Source organism: Cyphomyrmex costatus, unplaced genomic scaffold (genome assembly GCF_001594065.2).
Source record: "Cyphomyrmex costatus isolate MS0001 unplaced genomic scaffold, Ccosl1.0 scaffold97, whole genome shotgun sequence".
NCBI lineage: Eukaryota > Metazoa > Arthropoda > Insecta > Hymenoptera > Formicidae > Cyphomyrmex > Cyphomyrmex costatus.
In genome coordinates, this window is record NW_017280561.1 from 396,144 (window position 1) to 417,247 (window position 21,104).

At 32.7% G+C, this 21,104-nt stretch overlaps 3 protein-coding genes across 6 annotated transcripts; all 3 read right to left on the reverse strand.

Moving 5' to 3' along the window:
• Window positions 1-602: 602 nt before the first annotated feature.
• LOC108782160 (solute carrier family 35 member G1) lies at window positions 603-2,830 on the reverse strand. The gene is made up of 3 exons (XM_018550341.1): window positions 2,319-2,830; window positions 1,554-1,769; window positions 603-1,186 (listed from the first exon to the last, which is right to left on the reverse strand). The coding sequence occupies exons 1-3, from the start codon at window positions 2,628-2,630 to the stop codon at window positions 692-694; spliced, it is 1,023 nt and encodes a 340-aa protein (XP_018405843.1). The 5' UTR covers window positions 2,631-2,830; the 3' UTR covers window positions 603-691.
• Window positions 2,831-3,817: 987 nt separating this feature from the next.
• LOC108782129 (ester hydrolase C11orf54 homolog) lies at window positions 3,818-6,164 on the reverse strand. Of its 4 annotated transcripts, none has more exons than XM_018550306.1 (7): window positions 6,141-6,164; window positions 5,361-5,610; window positions 5,182-5,280; window positions 4,804-4,982; window positions 4,415-4,712; window positions 4,167-4,333; window positions 3,818-4,019 (listed from the first exon to the last, which is right to left on the reverse strand). In XM_018550306.1, exons 2-7 carry the CDS (start codon window positions 5,449-5,451, stop codon window positions 3,843-3,845), a joined length of 1,011 nt encoding a protein of 336 aa, XP_018405808.1. In that variant the 5' UTR covers window positions 5,452-5,610; window positions 6,141-6,164; the 3' UTR covers window positions 3,818-3,842. The 4 variants fall into 4 exon arrangements, with proteins under 4 accessions (XP_018405808.1, XP_018405806.1, XP_018405809.1 ...); XM_018550304.1 differs by lacking the exon at window positions 6,141-6,164 and adding an exon at window positions 5,863-6,003; XM_018550307.1 differs by lacking the exon at window positions 6,141-6,164 and adding an exon at window positions 5,857-6,003 and having other exon boundaries at window positions 5,361-5,451.
• A 3,327-nt stretch (window positions 6,165-9,491) lies between these two features.
• On the reverse strand, window positions 9,492-19,613 carry LOC108782111 (protein GPR107). Its single transcript, XM_018550279.1, has 10 exons — window positions 19,409-19,613; window positions 17,131-17,271; window positions 14,475-14,632; window positions 14,083-14,234; window positions 11,994-12,229; window positions 11,785-11,918; window positions 11,444-11,711; window positions 10,405-10,677; window positions 10,125-10,297; window positions 9,492-9,784 (listed from the first exon to the last, which is right to left on the reverse strand). The coding sequence occupies exons 1-10, from the start codon at window positions 19,505-19,507 to the stop codon at window positions 9,652-9,654; spliced, it is 1,767 nt and encodes a 588-aa protein (XP_018405781.1). The 5' UTR covers window positions 19,508-19,613; the 3' UTR covers window positions 9,492-9,651.
• Window positions 19,614-21,104: the final 1,491 nt, after the last annotated feature.

Below are 21,104 nucleotides of genomic sequence, written 5' to 3' on the forward strand. Positions count from 1 at the left end.
ATATATATATATACACATACATGTGTATATATATATATATATGAGATATAGTGATTTACTCTGTTAATGTAGTTGTACCTTTTTCCCATATTGAATAAACCGTCGATAGATATTATACATATATATGTATAAACGAGTTACACGAGCATTTTTCTCACTATCCAATTATCATCTATGTATATATTTGCACGTATAAATTTGTCTTGAAATTGCTAATCTTTATTATTATTATTGGTATTATTATCGTTATTATTACTACGACTTATACATTTACTTGTTATTTATTATTATTATTACCATTATTATTATGAAGATTCTAGGTAATCTAGATGATTGATGTTCACTGTATGTCATTTTAAGGAATATTAAGAAGAGAGAACAAAACAAATCATTTATAATCGAATGCTATATCTATTAATCGGTACCTCTTTAACGTGTGATACTAGGAATTTGTTCTAATCAGAAATTAAACAGTTAAATGTTTGTTGATTTTAATATTATCGTTAAAAAAAGTTTTGATATGTAGAGTTTTAATATTTTGACTAGTCTTTAATTTTTTTAAAGTACACATTTTGAATTTTACTATTCACGATTCACCTATTCTCACCACAGAGTATAATCTGAGATCGTTTTTAGCAATTCTTGCTTGCGTCTATTGCGAAATCGATCGCCCGAGTGATTGTTTCATTGGCTAAGGAATGAAATCGCAGACCGCGTAGATTTCCTTCTCGAAACCCATGCAGACAACGGAGGAGATGATGAGGATCGCGCCAGTTAGACTAGTTGATGTCGGTTTCTCATCGAATATGTAAACCTGGATCAGATATGCCAAAATGATGTCCAGCGATCTCGTGACCGATACTTTACCCGCACCCTCGATCTTAAGCGCTTTTGTCACCAACACCTGACCGGTAAGACCAGTCAACGCAACCAGCAGGATCTGGCCCCAGGTGAACCAATCGTGTGGTAGTCGGAACTTGTGGAGCTCATGTCCAATACCGTGTCCGGATACCGTGAAGTAGAAGAACACGGCGGAGACGAACGACCAACATGATAGGTTTAGCACCAGGATGGAATAATGTATCTCCGAGCACTTTCTCATGACGACGATGTTGAGTGCCGTGAAGAGAGTGGCCAGGATGGCGCACAGATATCCCATAAGATTGTAACTCTCAGCACGGTGCATCTGGAAGAGAAAAATCAAATCTCTCGAGAGGTGAAGAACGAAGATCTGATGAGTGGTTTTTTTTCGAAATTTTTACTTGAAATTAATTTGAATTTAATAATAAAAGAGCAAGAAAACTTCTTTAATGTAAAAACAAATAAAGAATACGTATATCTGTATAATTTTGTTTGGCTCTTTGTATATACGAATAAAATATCTGAATGTCCAAATTACATTTCACATATTAGATATTATAAGAATTCTCAATTGCGCTGCACTTAGTGATTTACTCAGCTTTGTTTATTGAACTCATCCTCCTCGAATTAATTCTTTATTTCGTGATACTCTGCTTGGTTTAGATAACTTTGTTTTAGTTTTCTTTCATTACCTGGAATAAAAAGGGTGGTCTGGCAACAAGGATGACGCCTGTCAAGAGCGTGCAGACTACCAATATGCGCAGAACACCGCAGGGTTCTTTCAGGAAGACAAAGGACAGCGCGATGACGATCACCGGTGAGCTGAATATGATCGTGGTGGCATCGCCTAAAGGTAATTCTCGGAAGCTATAGTACAACAGCGATAGGGTCATACCGCCTACTAGGCCCTGGAAAAAAGAGAAAAATTGGTATAGCGGCATGCAATCGCATAAAAAAAGTTTTGTGTTTTACAAAAATGTTTCTTTTTAAATTATTACAGTATATTGATGATAATAGCATATAGAAAGAGTACACATTGGAGAACGTGAGCTTTTTTGTTTTTACGAGTATGTCCCTTTATAAAGTTAATTAAACTTAATTTTTCAGGAGGGTGTTTAGCTTCGCTACCGTATGAGAATACAGATATTGCAAAGGATATAATATTTGTCGCCAACTTTCCGGCTAATGCAATTAGCATGATACGCGTCATAGAAAAGCTGTGGACGCCTGCAGATAAGTGCATGATCATTTACATGCGTAATCAGATAAGAAGAGAATGACTACTTTCATAGTGACCGACATTTCATGAAAGTAGATTAACGAGCAATATCAATTATATTACAAAATTAAAATTTCTGGCAAATCCAGATATCTTAACAAATCCAGAGACTGCATTGTCTTCGTAGATGATCGATATATCGTGTTCGATCCAAAATCGATGGATGAACGAACTTTACCTGAAAATGTATGAGTATTCTTTGATCAGAAGGACCGAAGAGATTACTAGACGATCTGCAGGCCACAACAATCATCGTTAGGATCTGCACCAGAGCACGAATGGCCAGCAAAATCATAGGGTCTACGTTGCGGACCGCTTTGACTAAAGCTGAGCTGATGGTAAAGAAAGTTCCTGATAGAAACGCCAGGAACACTCCGTACCACTTGGTACCGTCCCGATAGGTCTCACCATTGTTGGCGAACTGCTCAGTGTAATGATAGGCCGGGTGGATGCTGTTATAGGAAGCTGTGGATTCTATGCTAAACTTCATCACGGTATGTATACTAGAACTACTAAGGTAAGAATACGCGAAGAGATCGTCAGATGACTGGTACTAAGTAGCCCAAGCCGTACTGTTATTGTCCACCCGTTGACGCATCTGCGACTCTGTCTACAATTAGCATAACTTAGACGAAACGGATTATTGCGGATTAATGACGTTAAGAAGATTCGGACGAGTGAAGTGACAACCACGAGGATGAGAAACTTGCCGATACACGCTGATAAAAAATAAATAGACTGTTTTTTGAAACGTGATCATCCAATTGACAGGATATACATACATATATAGCTATAATATACATTCGATCGAAGGCATCGCGATCTTTATTCGATTGCAATTTGCTAAAGAAATCAAATTAAATACGAATTTGCTAGAATGTTAATATAAACGTTGCAGACATGCCTGTCTGTACTAACAAATGTGGCAAATGCTACCACAGAACTTTCAATAATACATTATCGAATGCAATTATAAATTTGTCTTCTCATTTCTACCAATCCTTCCTAATCGTTTTGTATGACATGATGTATCGTTTTCCCATTTTTTATTACGAATGTACCGCCGAAACCTGTAAGACCAAAACATTTGTTTAACATATGTTCAAAATTTTTTTCCTTTTTTGATAAACTTTGGATATAAAAACAAGAGATGCGTATAAAATGAATATATGTAAATACAAAAGGAATATGATTTTATATAAGCGTTTAGCACAACTATACATAGATATTGAAATAATTTCTCGTAATTAACATCGGTACCTTCGTACTTTCATACTAAATATGCCAAATAAGGGAGACAGCTCAGATGACCTTGACATGTTTTATAAATTATAGCAGAAATGATTATTAATGATCATTTCTGTTATAATTTATAAAACAAGTTATAAACCCATGTAGAATCTAGTTTTGTATTGTAAAGTGTATGCGAGTTGTGAAGTGTATACGTAATAATTCATCCCTTAACCATGAGTTGTAAATCTTTTACAAGGAAATCGATTAACTACGTGTAGTTATAAAATCATATTTATTTTTATGTTTATTTCTTAATCATACAAAGAAGAATATCTAAATAAATTTGTATAAATATTTTAACAAAATATATTATCAATATATTTTCTTATGCTACTCGCAACAACTTCATTGATATAAAAATTATTTAATAAAATTCAACCTGCTGTAACAATTTAATGTATATACAAATTTAATCTTTCCCAAACTGTAATTTGTTAGGTGGTTGATCGACACGATAAAGTGTAGTTGCTACATTGAAGTAGCCCTCATATTCGATCGTATCCGGCGTTGTATCAATGTGATAATGTCCACCCAATTTGTTCTCGTCAAAAGCACTATGAAAATGCTGAACTCTGAGATCTAAATCCTGAAAAACAGTAATAATAAGTATTTTAATTCACATAATAAAATAGAAATAAATAATAGTTTAACACAAATTTATATAGGCTGTTGCTTTCGAAATTTGAAGATATTCGTTTTCTTATCATATGTATTGAATGTCTCTAAAGCTTACTGTTTCGGTGCTAACAAATGTGCCAACAGCTATCAGAGGAGTCTCCATATTGTAGAAACGTAACCAGTTATTAAGCTGGGTCTCACTAATCAACGGGGTATCCGAAAAGTCTGACATAATATGCTGCTTTACTTTTCCATTTTTTACTTCGAATGTGCCACCTAAACCTAAGTTTACAGATATTCAACAATCAATCGAGGAGTCAGTTGTTTAACTTTATTATATATGATAGTTTGTTACAGACTTACCTACAAGCTTATCTTCATAATGTTTTTCTAATGCTTTCTGCATGCACGATATGAAGTCCAGCTTGCCTGTACGTTTTTTAGCACACACCTTTATAACTTTCCCCGGTTTCCCTTCGCATGCATATAGATTGGCCAACAATGCGAAAGTTGTTTCATCCTCATTAGCAACTATTCGTTCAAGTATGCACTCTCCATTAGACTTATTTACAAATGCATAATGTGTTCCATTCGCCACTCCCATGCCAAGTCTGTACCCTTGCGAGACTTTGTCATTTCTTACATTTAACTTCATAATAAGCTGAAATAAATATTATACAAATATTTACTTTCTTTTTTTCTTAAATTAGAACAAATTATTCATTGAATCAAGATAATTTACTAATACACACCTCACAATTGCAACCTGTATGTGGCCAAGGTCCAGCTCCTGCTCCAATGACAAGAGTATCATGATTATAATTTATATGTCGCAGCAACGACTTAATATCATAGAATTTGTCTCTCTGGACAGTTGGTAGAAGATATGCTGGACCACCAACGTCCAAAATAATCGGATTACCACATAAGCCTGAAAAAATAGGAAAAATATGAGATTTTGAGGAAGCCCAAGTAATTATTCATAGTCAGTTCTTATGTTCAAGACTGTCTTAAGTTCGTCTTAAGGTGTCACAAATTAATCAGAGGGCTACATTAGCATCTTATAACAGTCTTGAAATAAGAGACTATGAATACCAGGCCAAGTGTATCTTATGTTATTTTTTTTATACCTTCTCGATAAAAATTGTACGGCCATCCAGCAAAATTAGGACAATCAGTCATCTCGACAGTAGCCTCCGCAAAATTTGTAGTCAATCCTTCTGCTAGGACTATGATTATAACAAATGTATTATGTAATTATTACACAGCTGCGATTTCCTATTATGAAATCAGAACGCTTTATTATTACCATTCATTAATTCGTCGAGAGGCGGTTGGTATAATGTTCTTGATGTGATGCTTATTTTGGATGGATCCAGAGGTTCCACGTTTCGATTCATCTTGAAAATCAGTATACTAACGATTAAGTAGCGAAAGAATAGCTTGGAATGGTATTGCTGAGAACTGTGTGTGTTGAACTATATATACTCAGTTCATGACAGTGTTATCTAATCACCGGGTATCTTGTTTTCTTTCATAACTTGGGAATATTTCTCGATCTTTTAAAAAAAGGAGCAAATGCATGGTCATATAGTATATTAACACAACTTGCATAGCCGCATAAATATATGCATAAAGAAAATTACCTAATCACATTTTACATGCGATTTTAAGAGAAATACAATTGGATAATTTTCTTTATGCATATGTTTATACGTGGCTATACAAATTTCATACCTAGACAGATAAGTAGAAACAAGTACTAAAAAAAAAAGAATATCTAGATACATGTATTTCAAATGTACCTCAACCTTAATTAAATGTATCTAGATATAGATACAAAATGAACGATTCTTGCAAAAGAAATAAGCTCCACCTCATGAACCAAAATATTGATATGAATCGTCAAAGAGTTGACGAATATTCAGTTTACGAAATCTGCCAAAGTCACGAGATACTGCGATGCGACATGCGCATGCGTTTTTGATACTTTTAACTACACATCTATTCTATAAATTAAATTCTTGGATTTATAACTATGCCATCACATTTTTGTTGAAAGTTTTGGTTTTTTTTATCACGGACGTACATTCTAAATTCTTTCCAAATTAGCAAACAATGGGCGAGTTCAAGACGGCAAAGTGGTTAGGTACGCTTGCCGAACGATCGAATATGATTGGTTGTATCTATAAGTAATAATCAATTATGTTGATTTGCTCGACGAGAAGACTAGCCGCTTTGTCAACTTGAACCCAATCTTTTTAAAATGTTTTTAAATATTTATTTTTTAATGAATTTTACCCTGTATGATTTATATTGTAAAAATAATATTTAATAAATATTTATTTTCTATTTATTTATTTGAAATAATAATCTAAAGGAAACATTTATTTAACTTTTATTGAATATTCATTTGATCATTATTTTACATTAATTTAATATATTAATTGAACGTTAATTATTTACTTGTAACAATAATTTGAAAAAATCATTACCATTTATTTAACATTAATTTAATATTTTACATTAATTAATTAGTGAATAACACCTATAATGCGGTACCATCGCGGTACCATACTTTTTTACTTAAAACTTAAATACTTGCTACGCTGTGGAAATTGCATATATAAATCTGCATATACAGAAACTGTAAATTTATTTAATATATTTTATCGTGCATTATGTATAGTACAACATATGTAACATGAAGGAGAGGAAAGAAATAAAAATGTATAGAGCACGTTCATAAAAATACCCGCTTTATTTTTTCAACTTTCGTGTCCCATTCGATATATACGACACAATTATAGTAACGACATATATAACCAAGGCCGTGTTTAGCTTTCAATATTTTTAAAACTTTTAGCTAGTTTTTATGGATAGACGAAGTGACGACAATAATGTGTATAATATTAAGTACCGCAGTCAGTCGCGGATCTATATATATTTCCAGCGATCTGATTCTAAAAACGATTAATATTCTTAGAGAGATGTCTTCTCAAAGAAAATTCAATTTACATGTAAAATTCGATTTAAATATGTTACGAATTTATAAAATATATTAATATTTAACAAAATATAATGAAGATATGAATCTTAAAAGTAAAAAGAATATTTAAAACGTTTTCTTAATACACAATATCTTGATACAATAGCATCGCATAATATCGCGAGAGGACACACATATTGTTAAGTTTATTGCACCGTTATTTATATATAATTCGGTCGCTTACCTAAGAGTAAAATTACAAATCGCGCGATAGAAAAGTATTCCCATTGTTCGCAAGATGGGATTCTCATACCAAGAAAATATTCAACGCATGTCATGGAAAAAAAAAAGAAAATGGAAATGTTTCTCTAAATGCCTACGGAAAACCGACTACAAAATTAAAACGCATCGAAAAAGCATTCGTATTTTCGCTCGCATTCTTCGCATTATTAGAGTTATATAACATCGCGCAATATCGTGGAACGTTAAGATGAGCAATTATCCTAATAGAAATGAATATCTCACCATGTGTCTCACTAAGAAAAAAAAAGAAAAGGCGTCAAAGAATAAACAAATGTCTCACTAATGTTGAATTAATTGGTAGACGACGAAAGCGGAAAAGAATTGAGAAATTCATAATTTAGTGAAATGATTAATTAAACTGTCAAAATATTATGGTGGAAGAAAGCCAGATTCGTTCTCAAGACAAATTTCGTATGATTCTGTTCGAATGTCAGATGCGATCATATTTAAAACATTTGTGCCGCGATAATTCCATAAGTAACATATTGAAATGATTTCCGAAAAAAAAAAAAAAAAAACGTCAGTATTTAAGGGGAAAGAAGCTTGTGAAAAAGAAAATATCAATGTCAAATATGGTACGTATGAAATTAATATATCCTTGCTTACATATCATGTACTTATTCATACAATGAAAATAAAATATTCTATACATATACATATACTCATCTATTTCGCTCATTTTAAGGGTCGACAGGAGTGACCCAGAGACCTCTAGTCGAAGATGAATTTTTTATTCCCAAATTACGGCTAAAATACTGGATGGATCGCGTTTTAATTGTGATATTCGTAATTAGGAAAGGCTCCTGAAGGCTCGTACAGAGCTATTTTTTTGTATAAAGGCATAATAAAAATATTTCTGTCACTCCTGTCGATCCTTAATGTAGCAACATATAAAATCTTTGTGAATATGTTGACTTTTAAGTTGTTTATCGCAAGAAAAAGAAAATTAAAATCTAATATAGTTCCACGCTGAATTTAAATTCATCAATCAGCGAAAGTATACAAGTAGCTTCTTTCAAGAGTGTATTAATATGGTATTTTTATTATTATTACAGCGTTACATTTTGTCGCGCAGCAAACATTATACAATATATTATCAATTAAAGAATTTTTTTATATATTCGTAATTTCTTCCACCATGTGAAATATAAAATATCTCAATGATAAACACGTGAACTTCATTTAACTGCGATTATTTATCACGTATACAACACATTGATATATATATATTAGATTGTTCAAAAATAAATGAGAATCCTTTAATTTTTTTCTTTAATCCTTTGCATTCGAATTGCTGCATCAAATCAAATGGCAATTGAAAGCTGTCATTCGAGTGCAAAGGATTAAAAGCAGAAATTTTTTTTTAATAGTGAATCTTTTAAAAAAAATTGAATGTGTTTTCTTTTGCATATTTTCAATAACTTTATTTTATTTTATTATCGGCTAGACAACTCTAATAAAAAAAATTCTTGTAACATCTCATAATATTTTAAAAAATTTGTCATATTTTAAAATTATAAAGATTTCTGAAAAAGATGCTGAACTTCTTTAGATTTTATAAGTTTTATATTTGAAGATATAGAGGATTTTGAATGTTTCGAATTTTAGATAAAGTATAAAAAAAATTTTAGTACTTTGGTATTTATTTTCAGTATGACATATCCAAGATTTTGCTTTACTTTGCTAAGTCGTAATTTTTATTAATCAAAATACATGCATTTGCTTATTACTACTATATTACTTAATATCTGGTGTTTGAATTGAAATAAAAACTTGTTATAATATATGGTATGTTCATTTTTATACGATATTTTTTACAATGTTTGGTATAATAAGTTGAAAAACGATATAAAGTGGCACCAAAAAAATAGAAAAAATGTAAGTTTCAGTACTTTTAAAAGATTCCATTCGTTTGATTGTAATCACAAAATAATAACTGAAATTTTAAAGATTATTATAATACCTACTGCTAACATTTCGAAACATGTGCTTGTTAAACAAGAAATTAAAAAATTTTATTCATATTTTTTTGAACAATCTAGTACATTTGCAGAGATATTTTGCAAGGTATTTTCTTTCTCTTCTTCCTTTTCTGAGAAATATGAAATTGATTTGAGAAACACACACACACACACACACATTCTCTCTCTCTCTCTCTCTCTCTCTCTCTCTCATTCTCTCTCTTCATGCTTACTTCCCTTATTTCACCTATCGTCGCATTTCTTTCAAGTGTAGCCTCGAAAATTCACAAATCGTAGGCGCATTCGTCATAATGTAGTCTATTATGATTTTTCTCAGTCGTATTCGCCTAAGAGGATTTATGGAAAAGAGCATGCCGTTCCTCCTCAGTAGACGAGACCTTTGAAATCGCGGATCTCACCGCTCTCGGCATTTTGCTCACTGTACTGAAGTCTCTGTTGATTCCATTACCACCGGAAATACTGAAAAAAACATCGATTGAAAGGATTTCAAAGCGAAGAAAAATAAGCAAAGTAAAATATCCATAGCATAATTATACAAAATGTACAAAAAAGATATCGTTTTGAAATAAAAATATAATATTTTGCCGCATTTTCGTTCAATTGTCGAATTTAAATCTTTTATTTTGATGTTAATATATATATACATATACTTTAACTTGATACGTTTTATTTGATATATATGATATATATATGCTGTATTATATTATAGTAAAGCTTGTAGGCATCTTTTTTCTTAAAAAAAAATTAAAACAAGAAGATAGATAAGAATTTATATATGACAGATTAATTTGATACATACACAACATCGGTCTTGTCGTCTTCGTCATCTGGCTCTACGTCGTCACTCGGTACTGTGAAATACGTATTCGCGGACGCTGGTCGGAATTTGTAGCCTGTCAGAACGAAAAATGTATAGGTTGCCATTTCTCGGAAGGTTTCATCCAACCATTGGTAGTCAAAGCGCACCGTAATCTTTAAGAAAGATTATTATTAAAAATATCGAAGTACGCGCAATTTGTGATTCGCAATTATTATAGGATTAATATGCGCACATCACCATAAACCACAAAATCGCGTACCTTAAGTATGTACATTATAATACGGGTAAAGTATATGTAGAAGACTATCATAATGTAGAAGTGCTTGAATAGCATGAGCTTGCGCAAGTTCATCGCCGCTTTATCGTTCGTGCGAGCAACCTCCTCTAAATGTCTAATGCTCCACACTACCGGAAATAGAATTGCGCCACAACACACCAAATCGATAACTATAAACATGTCTCGCGAAGTTTCGCGACGCAAATTACCCACGTCGCTTTCTTCAATTATTATATCAGCCACATTTGCCAACACCTACAAGGAAACATATTTCTGTTACTACATCATTAGTTTCATCACACGTCAGGCGATATGTGCAATTTGTGTTCTCTTAGTTTTCGGTATACAACACCTTGACAATAAAAACGAAATATAATGCTTTTGAAACTTCAATAAATACTTCTTATAGACGCTATGCGTTTTTATAGATTATCTTCAAATCCATTATTAAAATGATTGAATTATTAGAAGGCATTCTAATAATTATAGATCTGGACATAGAGATAATTCTCGTGATACAAGTTCTGTATAAAAAAGAAATATTTTAAAATTTTGTTAAACTAATTTATTTTAAATTTTTGAAAGGACGAAATCCGTCTATAATAATTTTTCAGTGGCGTTTAGATATCATTGGAGACTGCCGTGAAATTTTTTCAAAATTCTTGTATAAAAAAATTAATTCCGCCTAACGTAAAATTTTAATATAAACAGCTAGATAATAATATAAAACCAAAAGTGTTCAATTTAATGAATAATTGACATACGAGTTTGATGGGTAGATAATGGCTGCGTTCAGCAGACTCAAAGTTGAGCGAGCGCTTGTTGTTATTGGTGCATTTTTTTAGATCCAGAAGAACACATTAATAGCAGTAAGCGCTCATTCAACTGTTGAGTTTGTTGCACGCAGCTAACGTGTTACTAGAAAAACAATTAATTTTTATAAAAGATTGATTTTAATTAATTTTTTTATTGATGCAGAAAAATTTGCTTAAGTTATAATAAGTAAAAAAACGATATTTACTTGCAATGGTATGACCAACATGAAGAGTTTCTTTTCCTTGTCTGAGAGAATGTGCTTTATAAAGTTCCATCCCGTACCAATAAGCACAATAGTAATGAAGAGAACGGCGCCTTTGAGCAGATGAGTAATGTAGTACAAAATCGCCCACGCCTCGACATGCTCACCCTTAGTCTGGATAAAGTGGTAATTTATACCATGGAACAGCAATGAGAAAGACTTCAGGTACACCAGGACAGCCATTAAGTAGTGGATTTTAAATACAGAATGCCTGAATATCACGAAAGTAACATTTACACTCTGTTTTACTAATGTTCCGCGTGCCGTACTGTCATTTCTCTTACTTGCTTTTATTAAGAATAAACACCCAGAAGCAGCCAGACAAGAAGAAAAGTAGCGCCATCGTAAAGTACAGAGCTGGCAACGGCATTTCACCGGCGCTGAGGAAATTGTCGTTATTAATCTCTGCTATTTCCACCTACGAGAGAAATGTTTCTTCGTGACAAACTATCATCCAATCTTTAATAATTGTTTTCTAGATAATTTTATGTACCGAGAAATCTACAAGCAATGGTTCCTTGTTATTATCATAATTCTGACAATTGTGAAAATAGAGATTGTATAGGCCCTCCTCTTCCTCGCTAGCGACATACATGACGAGGTACGTATTGTACGACCTTTCGCCCATGGACGTCGTCTGCATCGTCATCGGTAATCTGAGACGGGAACATGCATTGGTGTCCGACCTTAACCTTTGGTCAACGCCGCCAATGATGGCCTTCTCGACCACTGCAGAGAAGAATCGCATTTATATCAAAAATAATTTCACTGTAAATAATTATTCTTTAAGTATACAGTATAATATTTCAGGAATTAATTTTGAGAAATCATTTTGTGAAGGAAAATTCATATGAATATATTGTCACGAAAATTTTTTGAAATTATCGTTTTTTTCTTAACAGTTTTTAAACGAAAATGACGTTGCTATATGTTGCTAGAATTGCTAATATTACTAGAATGTTTCACACTATCTGCAAATTTTATTATAGTATATAAATATAAAAATACATTTTTATATTATTTATGAATAATATGAAAAAAGAAAGTTAAGCATGGAAGGCAGTACATGCGGTTTCTCTATATATGAATATTTTATTTGCCCACCGTCTTATATTACATTTGATGTTGTCGAGTTCTTTAGTTTAACTAATTTTATTGAAAAATTATTTTTAACAATAAGTTCATGAAAGAAAAGACTGAAGGACTCAACCGACAAGTGGAACAGTCTCGTGTCATTGTCTTGAATGAATCGTCGGCGTGTTCACGAATGACAATTAAGATCAGATGTTGCCGATGACAGATGTATTAATGTAAGCGCGAAAGAGACAGTTACCTAACCGAACCTTTCAAAATACTTGAGTTTCACGTTATTTATAAGATCGGGGACGAGTCGCGTTAATTATAGCATCTCTCATCTTTGGCGGTGTTCGATCATCGATGTCGTCTCCTGACCGCATGCTCATCGATCATCGTTAAAAGCATCCATCCGAATAATGCGCGGAATGTGCACCTCAAATTTCGTAAATTCACTTATCGTGTATAAAATCTTCAAATTATATAATTTATATTTATAAATTATGTAGTTTATATTATATTTATACGAAATATTTTTTAAGTATTCTCTAATTACTCTATAATATATATTTTAGGATAAACTTAGGTAATAGTTTATTGTAGAAAGCTTATAAGGAATACTCTACATTATATTAATATATAGTTTACAGTATACTGATTCTTCAAGATATCGTGCCTTTTGTGCATTGTTTAGTTCTTTTGCAAACATTTTTAAACATAATAATAAAATTATACAGTAATTATATATTTAACAAAAATCTTTCATTGAATATTTATTAATGTTGCATTATCTGTATCGTGCATCGTAACATTGTGGAATAATAATAAACTATTGTATCTCAAAATGAAATTGTCTGGATAATAATTGCTATATGGTAAATGTATGTCTCGTTTCAGGTTCATAAGCCAAGTCTCCAGTTTGCACCTGTTGTACCCGTTGCAGTTTACATTTCTAATATTGGGCGGTGGGGAAGTGTCGAAAATATCTGGCAAATGCCGTGATGGTTTATTTTCGATGTACACCACACGAATTGCTGATAACATTTACCAGACGTTTTCGCGTATGTCCTGGATGAGATTTGCTCTATTCATAGCGAATAGCGATGGCAATTAGATCGGAATTTTTCAAGGTAAATCGCATATAAAATCAATTTGTGGATTATGCAACGCGAGAAAGCTAAACAAGATATTTGTTACAAGAATTTATCTTTCTTTTCACATAATTACCACATTTTTACATATGCCAACTGTTGCAAGCCTGATGCATATGTGACACATATTGTGCAACATCCTCAAGTATAAACTTAGCTTGCATCATATTACACGTGTGAGGGATACGATCGAATTGACGTGAAAAATCGATGAGACGCAGACGCGACACGTGTACGTTCCGACATTTGTTAGCAATATTTACTTTCGCGTTGACATGCCACATCATGCATAGTTTTACTACCGCGTGAAGGGGTGGAAATAACTTCGCACGCAATCTGATGCATAATGCGACTCACCGTGCGACGTATTCCGTTTTCTCCGTGGGAAAAGCGCGGTATCGCTGAATCTCGCCGACAGCGAACTTCTTTTTGTTCGATACATTAACACCGCACTGAAATCCTTGTAAATGTGCGCCGCATGCACATTGCTACTGCAGTTCACCTGCATCCTACAATATCGAAATCGAATTACAATTCTCCAGCGTCATTTTCCCCGTCGCGGTTGCACTTCAAATCCAAGCGTAAAATAAAGTGTCTTCGTATACATATGTGTGTGCTTTCATAGTTTTAAGAATAATATATTATACTATACGCATGCACGCACACATATAAATGAATTTACACATTTAAAAGTGTAGTATAGTTATTAGTTGTACAATTGAATTTGTAGTGCACGTAGTAATACATACGTTAAATTTTTCAAGTCCATGGTAAAATATATGATCGAGCTATCATCTTTCTGTTCTGTTCTGAGATTCGAAACATTTTGCAGCAAGCATCCGTCCAAATGATTGTGTACGTACGGATTAATGGCATCAATGAGCGTTCGACCCAAGCTGAATCCGAACTACGAACAAACAAAAATTGTGAATAATACAAAACAAACTTATGTCACTTGCACGATTTTACAATCATTTATCATTATGTTGGTAGAACAATGACACATTTCAATAATGCAATGAGTATTTGTATTAAATTGATAATTGAAATTTTTAGTTATACATAAGGAATAACTTAAACATTTTATTATTAAAACTCGGGTTCTTAATACAAGTTATCCTGATTATACAGCATGAAAGAAAAAAATGTATATGCTCGAGTGGTCTTATTTTACGCTGCATAACATTGGCGAGGTAAACTAATGGATCAATTCTAAGCAGAATTGTAAGACTCGAAAGTTGTTCTCGTAAAACTTATGAGAATTTATGACCAGTATTCTAATTTTATGCGTATGTATCATAAAACGTACAATTGTTAATAAATATCTACAATTTCTTGTAAATCTTATGGCTAGAAATTAAAGAAATATTTTTTTTGTAGATTTTGACCTCCTGAATATGATAAACTTAAATTATTAACAATATTTAAATATTAAATCTTATAGGACCGTTCATGTGAGAAACACAACCAATAAGAAATTGCCTTTAACGATCGAGCTGGATCTTAGGTGCTATTATAATTTCGTGTGAATTTATATATTACGTAGCCTTTTAAACCGCGCGTCGAACAATTTTTCGGTCTTGAAACGCCATCCTATGAAGCTACCGCAATAATATCACGAGTTAAATTTAGCAATTTAACAATTTTAATAATGCTCATAGCATCTTGGATCTTGATAATGTTGAATGACATATTAAAATCTGTAAATAATTAATTTATATTGCAAAAAATATTACTTCGGCCGGGAGTCAAACCCGGATCTCTTACATTCCGTGCGAGCGTCCTACCAGTTAGACTACCGAGGCCTTAGTAATATTCTTCGCCATAATCGATCTAAGTAGGAACAACGTTTAAAAAACGTTTTTATCTCGTGATATTGCGATAGTTTCGTACAGTGGCGTTTCAAGACCGAAAAATTGTTCGGCGCGCGGTTTAAAAGATACTACATACGTAATATATGTATAAATTCACACGGAATTATAATAGCACCTAATAGTGTTTTTCACTGGCAAGACTAGTGCGCACTCAGTGCACATTAAAGTCGTTATACACTACTCTAATCTGATGTTAAAGTGAGATATTTCAATTAATAAAATGTCTATTATGTATTTTGTCAAATAACACAATAAGATATATTGAAGATTTTACGGTTTTACTCATTTTTTTATTTTTATTAAACATATATTTCTATATCGATTTGTGTACAAAGGCATTAAAGTACACTGAGTGCGCACTAACTCTGCCAGTGAAAAACGTTATAAGATCCAGCTCGACCGTTAAAGACAATTTCTTATTGGTTAAATTATTAAAAAATTTGTGGCAATGGAAGAACACCTTGAAAAGTAAGCAAGAAAATTGAAAGTTTAAATACGAGTATATCATGTTAATGCTCAATTTTCAAGGTGTTCCCTATAGACCTCTCTATCGAATTTTTTATTAACATTATGATATTCAGGTCAAAATCTATAAAAGTCACTATTTCGTTTATTTACACCTTTTTAAGCAGAAATCGGTTTCTTTTTAAGATCTTCCTTTTATTCTTTATCAGAATTGTGATACTTTTCTATATAAGTATAATATGTCTTGATGGATATGCCGTTTTCCAACAAAGATATGTTACTTTAAGAGTCGATTTTCTTTCATTATTTAAAGAATGCTAATTTTATATTACTTTTCCCACGCGATATTACATTTGATTTTTTTTATTTTGCTAAAAAGATAACGCGTTCTCTATTATATTTTAATAAAACGATGTATAAATTAAGTCATAAAATTATAGATAAAGAAAAATGAGGATTTTTTTCGCACAAAAATAGATAACGCAATGATTTAAAGGGATTATACTACTTCAGAGATAATAAATCAATGACGACATGCAGTACGAAACAAGTGACAGCTGGTTTCATACGCCAGTTTACGTTTTGTGCTACAAGCCTGACCAAGTCACTCACGAGTCTAACAAGGCGATGATACATCCGCATACTCGCGCACTTATTTATAAACGCGGGTGGCTCTCCTCGTGAGTACAGAAGACAGAAACAGGTGTCTGTTGCTGCACAACAGAGCGATGTATCGCATTGTTGCAACGTCACTACCTCACAATTGATGCCTAAAGTTACTAATATTGTAATGAAAAATTATCGTTAATTCTGAACCAATATTGCAAAATGTTGCATCAAAACTAAAAGCATTGCAACTATTGCAGAATTGATTTCTTTGCATTTACAGTCACAGGACAATTCTTGTTTCTGCAACATTTTCTAAAAAAAAAAAAAAAAAACGTTGCCTTCAAAATTTCTTGCAAATTTCTTGAAATTCAAATGACTTCAGTGTACCGCAGATGCACCGAGATATGTACGTATTTAGTTTGCGGAAATTACAGGCCAATTATTATTAGCGACTCACCACGGCCTTGCTCGCGCTTTCCGGTGTCAGCTTTTTGTTGACATCCGCCGACTCGAACTTGAAGTTCGTGAGATTCACGGTCAGAATACCGCCCTTGTAAAAACCAAATGTGCTCAGGGTGATGTAGTGCCTGCCGTCCTTCTGAAATACAAATAACATTTCCGTGAGCGAGAACGCATTCCGCCAAGTGCTAAGAATGGGAAGGGAGAGCAAGAGAACCAAAGGATCGTTGCTCCGAAAAGAAACAGGTTTGTGCGAAAGGTAGGACGAATCGCACGTCAATGTTCTTCAGTTTTCCTCTCTACATGAGAAAACCTCTGAAAAATTTTTCTAGAAACACTACGCCGTCGTAACCGCACAAATTAAGAGTAATTCGTAACAACGTGCATCGCGATTGTCTACATTATACTCAGAGAAAAAAATGTAAGTGACAACTATAAGTAATAATTGTACAAATTTTGTATATAAAATTAATGTACATAGTCGAATAAACTATTTTATAGTTATTGGAATGAAATCTGGCGATTTGCTTAAAAAACCTCGATATTTAAACTTTGAAGACTTATAATCAAAATTTTAACGTTTTACAGCTTTGAACTTTCAAAATTTTGAAACTTCAATCTTTAAAACTTCAAATTAAAATATAATAATTAATTTAATGTAGTGAATGATAGTAACAAATACATTTTCTTTAAAAATATACGAATATCTTCATGAATATATATTCATTATTTTATATTAACACAAATATATTTTTCGATGATTTGAATTCTTTCGAAACTTCGAAATAATCAAAAATAAGAAATAACTCTAATTGCAAAAACAAAATAATTTGATTATGTACACTAATTCTATATGTATATAAATCTTGTCAAGAGTAAAATAATTTGTTGTTTGAAGGAATCTTCTGCATTTAAAGATAAACAATGGTAGCAACTATAGAAAGATAACAATTATAGAAGTTTTATATGTAGAATTAATATGTGCCTGGTTAAAAACTGTTTCAGATAAAGTAATTATTTTAAAATAGTATATTTAACTAGAATTAATGTATGTACATTTATTTAGAATTTGTACATTAATTTTACATATAAAACTTAGCGTAGTTATCATCTTTATAGTTGCTACCACTATGCATATTTTTTTCGAAGTACAAAGGATTTTTTCTACGATTATCTTAGACAAAAAACATCGGTTTATTATTTCGGATAGTTGTGGTTTGAAAGAATTCTCTACACACTCAGAGAAAAAAATAATAGTAGTAAAAGCAACAACTATAAGTTTTAATGTAAAAAATTAACGCAACACAGTACATAGTTAAATAAACTATTATATAACTGCAATTATTATAAAATACTTTGCTTAACTAATCAATTAATATGCATTAATTTTATATATATAAATGTTCATATATAAATTTGTGTAATATCACCTTTGTACCCAGGCAGCCCAGAATATTTATAATAAATATTTATCACTATTCATTTTCTGAAATGTAATATAAATATTTTATATATTATAATATTTACGATAAATATAAATAGATAAATATTTTTTTAATAAATATTTTTTACTTGGATTATAATATCTCATTAATAGTATTTCCACAGCATTTACTGTAACACTTACAATAAATATTGTATTAATATTTGTAATAAATGTTTAAGATTTGTACCATCTAAGACACAATAAAATCTAAGATTACAAAAATATTTCAAATAAATCTGGTAAATATTGTGTGTTGTATGGATAATTGCTACTACTACATTTTTCTCTGACAATGACGAGTACAAAGGATTTTTTCTATCCCAGACAAAAAACGTCAATTTATGCCTAGGACGATTCTTACTTCGGAAAGAACCTTGCGTAAGCGTCAGTCAGACGCATCTATCAGCTGTCTATCGTCATTTATACAATCGCACGATTGATAGAACCGACAATCATGATGTAAACTACGTACAGCAGCGTAATATACGTTCCAGAATTATCGACGCGCGCACGATTTTGTCGATAATACCGCTCGTTTCCCAACGGGTTCGTATGGCCGTTATATGTATGTGCGTATCGCAATGTCCTTCGATTTTCCCGTCCCGCAGGACCTATTCTGTGCCGCGCGTGAAAATCGGCCATTCATCGATAAAATGACTCGATAAACTCGTGGACGCGTTACGGAGCGCTACCGCGGGCTCGCGCGTGTCACTTTCTTTCTCCAAGTAGCAATCAGGGCGCGTGATAATGATAATGACGGACGGCGCCGTGTCTGGAAGACGTAACCAACCCGTATGTCCAGTTTGTGGATCCTCGCGCTTGCCACGGCCACCAGTAGCAGAAGTGACAGGCAAACGCGCGCTAGGGCAACCGCACTGGACCGCTGCATTTTCTTTTCTCGGCTCTTCTCGCTTCAACACCGTTGATCCCTACACCGGGTGTCACATCACAAGAAAAGTCGGCGCGCGCCGCGTCACAAAAACGCTTCGCCTTTACTCGTCGATACACGAGCAGGAACTGAGGTGGTATCTCGGTTGACTGGCACGACCGGAATCACTGGACTGGACCGCTAACACTTCGCGCGATCCGCAGTATTGTATAGTCAAAAAGAACAATTAAGACGTCACGATGACGTTAAAATGAAACTAAAGTGGCTCGAAAAAGTCGTTATAAAAGTCACTTCTCGATCAATCGCGATTTATTTTAACGTTATTTTGACGTTAGCGTGATCTGTTGTTCTGCCAGGAGTAAAACCGAAGGAACACGTGAATTGAACTGCGTGCGCCTGAATTTTTAGGCTCAGCGCGCTGTTCTGGTCGATCAAAAGAACGTCAAACAGTTATTCTCTTTTTTTGTGCAAATCCTATAGTCGCATCACGGACTTTGTTTTGATATTGTCGCTGTGGACTGAAAATCTATAGTATACGTTACGTACATTATAGATTTTTAATATCGACAATGATTATCGAAATGTAGCTTTGATTTCATTGCGACCGTCAGGGCCGGTCCTAGTGAAAATTTTTTTTCCAGAATTCTTATGCAAATTGGACCATCCTTCCGGAAATATTGAAAATATTTCAACCTTTCTTAGAATTTTGTATTATGTCTCTATTCTAATATGTTCTAACAATAAGATTTCTTACTCTACATATTTTCACATACTTATTTTATATTTCGAAAAATTACATTAATCATTTTTTAGGCTTTTTAAAATTTTATCAAAAATTTTAGAATGAAAACTTTAGAAATCTAAGAATATTTTAGCATTTATATATATATATGATAAGAATCTTAGAAAACATGTCGATTTCTTATTCTGAAAAGTATATTATTCCAATTTATATAAACAATTTAAAAAATTTTCTTAAAAAAATATAAATTTATTAAAAAAATTTTTAATTTTATTTAAAATTTTCTGAAATTTACATAAAAATTCCAAGAAAAAAATATCTTGTTCCGGGAAACGGCGACACTCGATAGTTTATATAGCTTATTCTTTCCTTTTCGGGCGTATTTGCTTTATTATAATTACACCGTTTGGTCCGCGAGTGCATATAGTACAAGCTAGTGTAGCAAAAAAACGGACACCTTTGACCTTTCCACTTTGACTTTTATATTAAAAAAAAAAAAACATTTAAATGCTGTGAGATACGTGTAATTCAATGATGATTAATTGGATGGTTGAGGATCTTTCAATAATTTTTTCATTCATTACAATTCGAAATGATAGATACTAGAACTAGATCGTTCTGGCATCGCGTATTCGCGTTTTGAATACAAGCAGAGAGAAACCTGAGAGCGGCCATGGAGGCCTTTTTCTTGTAATGCTTCTAACTCCCCGTACGCTTAAGCGGGGAGCACAGACTTTTGCGTAACGCATAAAGCATGTGCATAAGGAATTTCATTGGTCCATTTTCTTATGCATGAGTCAATGGACCAATCAAATTCTTTATGTATATGGTTTATGCGTTATGCAAAAGTCTGTG